This window comes from Epargyreus clarus, unplaced genomic scaffold (assembly GCF_041222505.1).
Source record: "Epargyreus clarus isolate Ecla_fem2 unplaced genomic scaffold, WU_Ecla_fem_2.2 ptg000027l, whole genome shotgun sequence".
NCBI classification, from domain to species: Eukaryota; Metazoa; Arthropoda; class Insecta; order Lepidoptera; family Hesperiidae; genus Epargyreus; species Epargyreus clarus.
In genome coordinates, this window is record NW_027332234.1 from 11061735 (window position 1) to 11072229 (window position 10495).

The window sequence follows — 10495 nt, forward strand, 5'->3', positions numbered from 1 at the left end:
CGATAATATAATAACTGACAAATGACTTTAGTATGGTTTCTGCATATAATATTTTTGGCAGTACTTAGAAATTAAAATTTTACGACACTATAAAATTGATAAAAAGGTTGCGTTGCTTATTTGCTTAAAAATTAGAGACACACAACTCTGATGCGGATAGACTGATGTATGTAGGTTTTCTAGTTTTGTAGGCTAGGTCCTGCCGCGGCCGGACTGATCTTCCAGGTTGTGGCCTTTTAACTACTAGAACCTAATTTCCAATAATGTTAAAATGGTTCCACTTTTATACTTCCTCTACGTAGATAGGAATGGTAATTGTGTCATAAATAAAAATATACAAAAACAATGTTGTTAACAAATAATAGGTACAAAATTGTTGTCGAAATAAGTTTTAAGTTAATAATAGATTTTTCAGACTACGACTAACAACGATCAACAAAACTAAGTAGCGTAGTGTGCTGGAAATGTGTAAACTGTGATTTTGTTAGCCGTCTCGCAATAAAGTAAGTTAACAATGATACTGTATTGTTTTATTTAGTTACAGGTGTCCACAGATTTTTGATGTAGTAAGAAAAACTGCATAAAAATCTTCTTATAAAATAATATATATTTTTGGTACAAAAAATTATACTGACAGGGCACAAAATAGTTAACAATTTAATGAAATTGTACATATATACTAACATTGGACAGAATAAATAATATTAAATTCTACAGCATACTATGTTATGTAATGATGAACTTTTAAAAGGTCAACAATACGTAGATACAATAAATTATTTGGCTCAAGTGCAGTCTACGAAATTGTCTATTTCTAAGCAGTTGCAACGACCACAATGTCGTGTGTTATAAACACTGAATATTTGAAAACATACAACATCATAATTTGCTTTATTGTTAAGTAATTTCTAAGAGACATTACATCTAAGTTATAATTATGAACCTTTTAAATTTAATACATCACATTTTTACATAAAGGTGGGGCAGTAATATAACTATTTTAAAACAAAATTATTATTTAGTATTACCTATTTGGGACATGTGCGTTAAATAAATTCCATTTATTTATTATATAGTTAGCAAGTGACGCATCAGCCATGGGCCAAATAAAATTTATTTTATTGTGTTGAGACAGTTTACTAAAACAACTTATTTATTTATAAGACGATGGACTATTCAATTTTTAACAGACCTTATTACACTTATATTACGGTACATTTTGGAGTCTCCCCACATTATGTATGGAGAGACCTTTATTATAAAGACTACAACAGAAATTCATTTTTAAAACGTTCAATAATAATTGTTTTTGAAAAAAACAAAACTGATTTGAAATATTTTACTAGGTTTGAACATCAATTAAAAAATGTTTAACTTTGTTATAGTTTCTCTTAAATGTAACTGCAGCAATAACGCAGTCAAATTACATTTATTAGGTATAGTCCCCGCCAAACTGCTAGTCCGCGCTGAAGTTGTTGAGAGCAGGTGTAGTCGTACAATTTGCTATGGCGACGCGATTCATTTTTATATTCAGAGCGGACTAGCAGTTTTACTCGGACTATACCAGTGGTAGTTGGTAGGAGGGCTCGAGTCAGTGTGCGTGTGGGCGGGTGTGAGGTCACGGTGTCAGTATGTGGCGGGCGCGTGCACGCCGGTGTGCGGGCGCGCGGCGGGCGGCGCGGCGCCGCTGCCGCGCGTGGCGCCGCGCTCGCGAGCCTGCGACGGACTGCGCGACGGACACGCGTCAATATACACATTCAGACATACGCCACCGTCACCGAGCCGATACCGATAATTAATGATGGTGCCGAAGTAGCGTACATACATTTACTATAGTCGCTCGTCCACCACACGTCCGTCACCCGGGCACCGTCATCCCGGCCGCCTATATTTCGAGTAGACCGGCGTGACCGCTAGATCGCTACCGAGATTTTGACGGGCCGATGTGCCAGCAATATAAAACATATTGGAACTTATCCATAGACTGCCGTCACGTATGTGACAGCAGGACCAAAATAAATAGCCGATATCGGTCGCGGTGGACAAACTATCGCCGTCACGACAATTTAAAATCTACCCCAAAATAATCTCGTTCTCGGTATCGGCTCTGTGACGGTGCAGTGGACAAACGAACAAAGTATAGTCCGCACTTAACTGCTGGTCCGCTCTGAAGTTGTTACGAACAGGTTTAGTCATGCAATTTGAGACGCGATTCATTTCTATATTTAGAGCGGACTCGCAGTTTCACGTGGACTATACATGACTAAGATAATACACGAACGTTTCTTTGTCTCTTTACACAGGACCGACATAAAGACCACCGTCTTTAGACAAATCGGACAGTACACAAGTGTCTGCTAAATTCGTTTACACTACAAATTAAAATAAAAACACACGTGGCGAATCTTGAATAGGGCAGCTATATAGGGATAAATTGCCTACTATTAAGTAGAAAACATATTGTTTACTTTTGCTAATTACATTTTATAAAAAAAATTATTCGTATTTGATTAATGCTTACCTACATATAAGATTACACATACTTAATTATTGTATTTGTACACACTAAAAACATATTAATTTAATGGAAAATCAATAGATTTTTTTCAATATATCAACAACACACTCACCTTGATGTCAAAGTATCACCATCGACGTCTTGAAAGCATATCCATTGCGGCACCAGTTCATCACCCGTTGCGCACTCCAGCGTACCGTTGTATATCAGCAAATCGTCCATCAATACCTGAACACAATCAGGTATCATCTACTGTTACTAACAGATCAATACTGATCTAATAAGCGTTTAAATTTGTGAGCGATATATACTAATAAGATTTTTTAATATTTTGTGTATATTCAAAGACACACTTTGAAGTAATACTGATCAAAGCTTGGTGAGTGATATGAACACAAACAAACTCACTCCAAATTCTTTAACTCCCCTCGTAGGCGTTTTTCCATAATTCCAAATCTTCATACCATAAACAGATATTGGTATATCGAACACGAAAAAAACTCTGAAAATTAAAACAATGATTAAAAAATTAAATAACGATTTAAAATCATGGTTGACGATGAAGTCAATTTAAAATAAGTCTCTTAAAAATGTGTATTTGCAGGTGTAATATTGTATAAAACTGGAGATAAGAAATAATTAGAGGGTAATTCAAAATTCGTTTAGGTTTCACTTAGTTCGAAACAAAACGAGCAACATTGTGTTTGCAGTGTCCGTATGCAGCAGTTGTGCATTTGTGTGTGAGTGTGCGTTTGCCGCGTATGACCGTTGAGTGCCCGTGTGTATCGTTTAAGCGTGTGTTTATGTCACCGCATCTCGTCTGTGTTTGTGTCTCTGTGTGTGTGTGTGTGTGTGAGTGTATGTATCGTTTAAGTGTATGTTTATGTCACCGCATCTTGTCTGTGTGTGTGTGTGTGTGTGTGTGTGTGTGTGTGAGTGCATTTATCGTTTAAGCGTGTGTTTAAGTCACCGCATCTCGTTTGTGTCAATATGTGTGTGTGTGTGTGTTTGTGTGTGTGTGCGCGCGTGCCTGTTGAGCGTGTGCGGCAGCAGCGGCGCGAGCCAGCAGTGCGCGGCGTCGTGCGCGCGCGCGTTGCGGCCGTCGACGAGGCGCGCGGGGGTGCGCACGTCGCGCCCGCACGCGCCCGCCAGCGCGTTCACGCTCGCCGGGTGCGCGCACACGTCTGTCGGACAGTGTGGAATTATGGATGTAAGTACCTATAGTCCGCGTAAAACTGCTAGTCCGCTCTGAATACTGAAGGTGGTAGAACCCTTTGTGGTTCGACTCCGCCGACACCACCGCCACACCCATTTCTGCCTAATAACAGCAGTGTTAAGCGTTGCTGTGTTCCGATTTGAAAGGTGTGTTAAGGGAGACATACTTTTCCGAGGCATTCCAGCTTAGGCCTCAGAGGTAGCGGCGCAACTGTGGCCGACCTCAGGTAGGAATATCTAATCCTATCTGGGGTTGATTACAGATATCCATGGGCGGTAGTAGCCATTTACCATCAGGTGGACTGCATGCTCATCTGCTATTCCTCTATTTAAAAAAAAATCAGAAATGAATCGCGTCGCCATAGCAAATTGTATGACTGCACGTGCTCGCAACAACTTCAGAGCGGACTAGCAGTTTGGCGCATACTATACGTAAACAATTTCTAGACAGATATACTACTTATTTAAATAGATTATCTGTTATCACTTTAAACAGTTTATGCGGTGTTACGAAATATTTAAAACAAAACGTGTTTTACAAAATAACATTTGTTGGACTGATATCGGTGTATCACGCCAAAGTTGGAGAAGCAAAAAATTATGGTATAATTTTTTAGTCATCAAAATTAGAACCAAACCATAAACCATCAAGATTACCCAAAACATTTATTTATTAAATAACTATATACAAACTTGACTCTGTGACTGGTATCACATTGCCGTGCGGGTCATACAGCTCTACACCAGTAAGACCCACATAGTAAGGGTCTCCCCAAGTGGAAAAGATGCTGATCTGCAGCACAAATCCCGTTGGCGCTCTCATATCAAAATAGCAGTCCATTGGCAAGTTATCCGGAACTCGTACATCTTCCAATCTATAAGAAAAAAATGAGAAATGAACCATGAATAATAAAAATATATTTTACGCTCATTTTACGGGATTTATCCGAAAACTTTGCCTTCGCTGTAAGTATGACTATGATGATCCTTGGTTACGGCTATAGGAGCAACGGTATCAACACATCGCACCTGTCGGGGGCGGTGTGGAGTGCGGCGAGGTCGAGGTGCTGCACGTAGTCGTAGGCGGCGTGTCCGGGCGCGCGCCGCAGCAGCAGCGAGCCGCGCGCGCCGCCGTCCACACACACGCGGACACGCGCCGCGCCGCAGTACGACAGTGAGAGACCGCCGTTGTAATTCCACACGCGGACACCTAGTGGCGGCAGTACGGTTAGTCAACTCTTCTCGAGAACGGTCAGAAGTGTGAGAATATAAGTCATCATCAGAAAAAATTTTAAAGTTTAAAAATAAAATCAAATGTAACGCGTCCTGCCACGCGTACAGTTAGCTGATCTCCCGCAATATATGTTTTAATCTGATGATGCAATCAAAAATTCAGTTCAGAGATAAAGATACTTTAGAAGGTTAGTAGAAAGTAGAACTAGAAAGTAATAAATGAAAAAACAGAAACGTCTCTAATGATTTCAGTTGATCCATTAAGCAAAAACAATGTGGCAAAACTTGGTTCCGGGTTTGAAAACCGTATATCACATAATATCATCCACGATCTGCTCGTTTAACGAGCAATGGGACTATAAAACTCACTAGTGATTTCCGTAGGTTCCTTAAAATCGAGCACGATGTGGCAGAACTTGGTCCCCGGCACGAACGTAGTGCACCACATGTCGTCGAGGCAGGTGGTGATGTTCCGGCCGTTGAGCAGGCTGTGGCAGTCGAGCAGCAAGCCCTCCTCGCGATCGTCGCTTATATGTGACATGTAGGCGTATGCACGATGCACTTTGACTGACTCGTTGTAGCATAAAACGTCGATTCCTTGCAAAAAAGTTCATAGTTTAAGAACTGGCTAATTGGAAAATAAAAAGGTAGAATTTTCACACAAAAACCTGTTTATATCCTCAAATAATGTCACGATAAGAAGATATTAGGATTTTTACTAAGTATTTATTCTGCTATTATTTTGGCCAAGAAGTAACGCGCTTACCGGTCAATCCAATCAAATGCTTCTGCCCCCAGTTAGACATGAGAGTCAGTTTAATTTGCTTTGCAACATATTTCGGGGTCCTTTCCTCCATCACGACCGTGCCTGTCTCGGTAGGGCTCACGTTACTCTTATTGTCATTAGCCGTGGGCGGCCGCTTCTCTATAACACTGAAGGGGTCACTCACGGGCTCGTTGTCCTTCAGTAGCGCTTGAAAGTTTTTGTCATTGACCATAATGGCTTCCAAAATCTCGGGGTCCTTTGTGAAAAGAATTGTCTGTGAAGGAAATATTTTAACTGGAAGATTGTGCAAAAATGTAATTTAAACCCTATAACTTAGACTATTATGGTTATGGACTTGTACCCAACAAAACGGGTCAATGAGGATGATAGATTAACTAGAATCATGGCACTAACAGCAATTTAAAAACTCACATCACCGAATGAGGGCAAGAGTCCTTTGAGTTCCCCGCTGGAGCGCGCAATTTCTCCGTAGAAGATGACCTGATCATCTAGTTTTATTTGCACCAGCCGCACCCCGCGACTTGAATGTATTCGGGACTTGTTGTAGTTCTGCAAATTATGACATGTTTGTAGCATATTATAATATGTTTTACATATCATCTAATGATTACAATCGTATGCAACCCGCAAGTACCGCTGTCCTTTCCGGGGTCGCTTATTGGACGGTTCGAGTTCCTCGAAACCCCGGTAGCCCTCTTTTAGTCGTCTCTTACGCCGGGTATTGTATGTCATAGCCCTATTTTTACCCTAACATATGTTTCTCAAAAAAAGGGTAAAATTTTGTAAATTACATGAATTTCTCATAACATTTAGTCCTTATAAAAATAGGTGAAATTTTTAATGACAAAAATTTCAAAAGTATGTGTTGGTATAGTTTAATTCTCTGTAGGTACTTTTTGTGACCGTCTATTTGTTTGCCACGATACTAAAATCATGTAATAAAGTCGCATAGTATTAGCATACCCATATCCTGAGCAGCGCGAGCGTGGCGCGGCGCGCGAGCAGCGCGGCGAGCGCGCGCGGCGCGGCGGCGGGCGCGGCGGCGGCCCAGGCGCGGCGCTCGTCGCGCGTGCGCACCACGCCGTCCGCCACGCTCGCCGCGCGCACGCCGCCGTCGCCGCACGACCCGTCCGACCACACCTGACACACACGCCCGTTACTAACGATTGCCACGACTCTTACAATAGCTCTTTTCTACGCCATACTTGCACAGACGGCCGAAATCACGGAAATCAGTGTAATACCTATGTTAGCAGTGGCATTATGACTAAATTAAATACTTTATAGAATGGTTTATTCCTACTGACTAGTTCTACAATTAATATAACTTATAAAGAGGCACTGGTCCTCACAACGTCAGTGTAAATCGGGATGTACTTAAGGAGAAAACATCTCTTACTGATCTTATAATCGGAAAATTGAGAGCACCATTGGAATGATCCCATGCTAAAATATTGTTGAACATATGTAACTTTAAATATAACGTGACAGATGGAAAACGGCCTTATCTTATTTATTAGTTAATCAAATATCGTAAATGTGTAAGTGTTCAAGTGTCAAGTATAAACATTGAACAACCCAAATATCTGGTCAACTTCTCTCCATCCTAGATGTAAGAGATAAAGTGGCCCATTTGAACTGATTCAACAGTTTAGTATAGGGTGCGCTTTCAATACATGCAGAGAAAATGTGTTGATTAAAATATATTCCGATAACGCACCACATCCGTAGTTTAACCACATTTGGGTTTTTATTGACGCGTCATCGCCAGCGACTTGTGAGTCTTGTGACAAACATCAAGAGATAATGCATTGACACATTCACGTGTATCGCGACCTATTGCACTAGCACGTGGTGACATAAAGACATTAGGCATTCCCTTATAATATAAAAGCATGTAAGGTAAAAGCGAAGATCTAGCAGAAAATTACCAACAGGAATAAATTGGAAGCTGTATCGATAAACATATTTAAAGATGAGTAGTACCTATCTAAGAAACCTATTGGTATATTACCTACGTCATGTGACTTACCTTTTCTATCTCGATGGCATTTCCTTTCGAATCAAATAGTTCGATACCATTCATTCCGACTAAGTATTTGTCGCCCCAATTGCTAAATATTTTTATTTCTAATAGTCTTCCTTCTGGCAGTTCAGGGATAATAAATTCGGTCTTCACTTTCTCCTCTTGTACGTTTTTACTTGGCACCACCATCGACGCTGGTTTCTTGGTTGAACTCGACTTTGAAGGTTTCTTATGACTTAAATTTATCGATGCTTCCCTTAACAGTGTCTTTCGATGACCGCTTACTTCTTGTCGCTCTATAAAACAGACATCAGTGATAAAACATATTGTTAATTCCATTGACATCTTATTCCTAAGCTGCCGCCCATGATAGTTGACGATGCTAGTCATCAACCCAAGATCTTGAGTCCTAACTAAGGTAGGCCACAGATCAATATGCCTCCCTTACCCCATCCTTCAAACCAAAATAAAGCAGCGCTGAACACTGATGTTATTACGCAGTCAAAGGTTGGCAGGCAGTTGAAGCCGAATTACAAAGGGTTCTATCACCTCCCCAAATAATTAAATACATGATACGACTAGACATACTAGATCCCAGGATAACGTCATGAAAATCCTCATCGATGGTATTGTTCATGCGGCGGTGACGCGGCGTCACGTAGTGTGGCAGCAGATCCGACAGAAAGTCGTTGGATATCCCGTTGGACGAATCCCCCCAGTCCAGTTTGCTGTTCGCATTGTTTTTCCTTCGGCCGTTCAATGTATAGCCTGAGAGTTTACAGAAAAACCGTTATGTTAAATACATAAAACGTAACGAAATGTTATTTCAAAAGTTAAAGCAATTTTGTAAGTAGTTCGTAGTTGGGTTTAAATGCTAGAAATTTAGTTGAGAATTGTTTTTATTTTCCATAACTCTTTTTCGCATGTTTATTCGTCGTGTGTGCGTGCGGTTTTCGTTACGTTTTGCTCAATAAAATAGATGGCACTGTCTGTATTTACAATTGACTTTTTAAATCAAAATCCACAGACGAAATTTACGCAAAAGTAAACAGAAGAAGATATTGAAAATATATTTTATGCTTACCGTTCCCACATCGTAAAGTGCCGGCTGAATGTGCGGCGGATGGCATTTGTGTCTTCAGCAACATATCCAAATCCAGGGAGGTTCTGCGTGTCAATCTGATACAATAAATATTTTTTGTAAAGAACTTTATTAAAAGGAGTTAAAAATCCCACAGTATCATGGAAAATATATATTTTACAAATATATACGATTTAAAGAACTCTAAGGCACAGGATCCTTAATTCTTAAGACTATTAAGCTTCATAGTAAATTTCATAATTATGATTCGTGATGTATGATTAAAAGAAGAAAAAAAAATACACACACATGTTTAAGAGAAATGATTATACATAGATGAGGTCCATATTTTCACGATATTGTTTTTTAATATGAAATTTTATGTGAAATAAATATAATTTTCGTAATACTTATGGTTTTCATTTTTTGGGTATCTGTAATAGAGTTGCGGCGGACGGTGGGTAGGCGATGAATCACTGCTACTGGTTTTAATATGTGTCTCTTTCATCTCCCTAAAATAACCATCAAAAATGAGATTGCAATAGATACTATAAAATAGCTGGGTACATGAAATGTGACAAATAATCCACGTGTAATCTAGGTTGGGTTCCTTTCCTGTCCAGGATTGATGTACCGATGTACATGGACCATCCAGTGACCACTACCGTTTGTGCTCTATAATTAAATATTATACTTGCTTGCAAACCCTTACGTAGGTAACATCTCATCAATGGTATTGTTCAGAAAAGGTTGAACTATTTTGCTACACAGTGGTCAATAATTTTTAGCCAACGGTTTGATGTGCCCTCCGAAGCGCGAAAACGTGCATGTTTAGTTCCAAGGACCACCCGCACAACTTCAGACTGACACCGATTTTTTGTTAAAGAGTGTACCTAATTAGCAGACAGAATTAATATGGAGAAATTGTAAATATTACAGTACCTAAGCTTCAATGGGGTACCCGGATATGAGTTATTACTCTCCTTACTATATTGTTATTGTACTAAGTATACAAGATGACAGGTACATATGTCCAGGTATTTTTACCTCGTACAAGAACTATGTTGGACTTAACAACACTCTTTATGACGTTGATGTACAAACCCTAGAAAGGGTTCCTATTCAGGAAAGGGAGTAAGTACATACGGCAGTATAAGGCAGTAAGTACATACATACGTGTCATAAGAAATAGACAGATCTTTTATTCCTGTTTATCATTGTAAACTCACTTGGAAAGCTCTTCCAGCCACAAAGGTGCGTCAGTTTCCTCGCTCGAATAATCGAACCCATTTTGTTTTTGTGCCATCCTTTAGCCATGAGAGTATAATAACCTTTGCGTTCTGAACTTGTTAATAAAACCAATTTAGGTCATACAAGGCCTTTAGTAAGAAGATTCGGTATTTACACTAATGAAATCTAATAAAAACTTATTAGAAAAATATATCAGTATCTTAGATTTTTTATAAACATAATTATTTTTTCACTTGGGACTTTTGAAACCTATTTTTGGCGCTGTTTGTTTGACCTTGGTTGCCGTAACAACGGAACCATAGACTTAGACAAAAAATAGATATTTAAAGACCATGTATATAAGAAAAACAATAAAATAGATATTTTACTAATGTAACTAATAAT

At 39.5% G+C, this 10495-nt stretch overlaps 1 protein-coding gene across 1 annotated transcript; it reads right to left on the reverse strand.

Annotated features, from left to right (window-relative positions):
• Positions 1-1561: 1561 nt before the first annotated feature.
• LOC140754030 (protein KATNIP homolog) lies at positions 1562-10404 on the reverse strand. The gene is made up of 15 exons (XM_073088935.1): positions 10090-10404; positions 9271-9372; positions 8864-8958; positions 8368-8547; positions 7786-8075; positions 6717-6893; positions 6165-6302; positions 5733-6006; positions 5336-5563; positions 4763-4943; positions 4427-4608; positions 3549-3702; positions 2927-3020; positions 2631-2746; positions 1562-1726 (listed from the first exon to the last, which is right to left on the reverse strand). The coding sequence occupies exons 1-15, from the start codon at positions 10164-10166 to the stop codon at positions 1627-1629; spliced, it is 2388 nt and encodes a 795-aa protein (XP_072945036.1). The 5' UTR covers positions 10167-10404; the 3' UTR covers positions 1562-1626.
• Between the last annotated feature and the right edge of the window lie 91 nt (positions 10405-10495).

What these genes read in the sequence shown, in the direction of transcription:
- LOC140754030 (XM_073088935.1), bottom strand. Translation starts at nt 10,166, where the DNA reads ATGGCACAAAAACAAAATGGGTTCGATTATTCGAGCGAGGAAACTGAC. An exon ending in TGACGTTATCCTGGGATCTA is followed by an intron (nt 8,076 to 8,367) that starts GTATGTCTAGTC and finishes TCTGTTTTATAG; the next exon opens with AGCGACAAGAAGTAAGCGGT. An exon ending in ATGCCATCGAGATAGAAAAG is followed by an intron (nt 6,894 to 7,785) that starts GTAAGTCACATG and finishes CGTGTGTGTCAG; the next exon opens with GTGTGGTCGGACGGGTCGTG.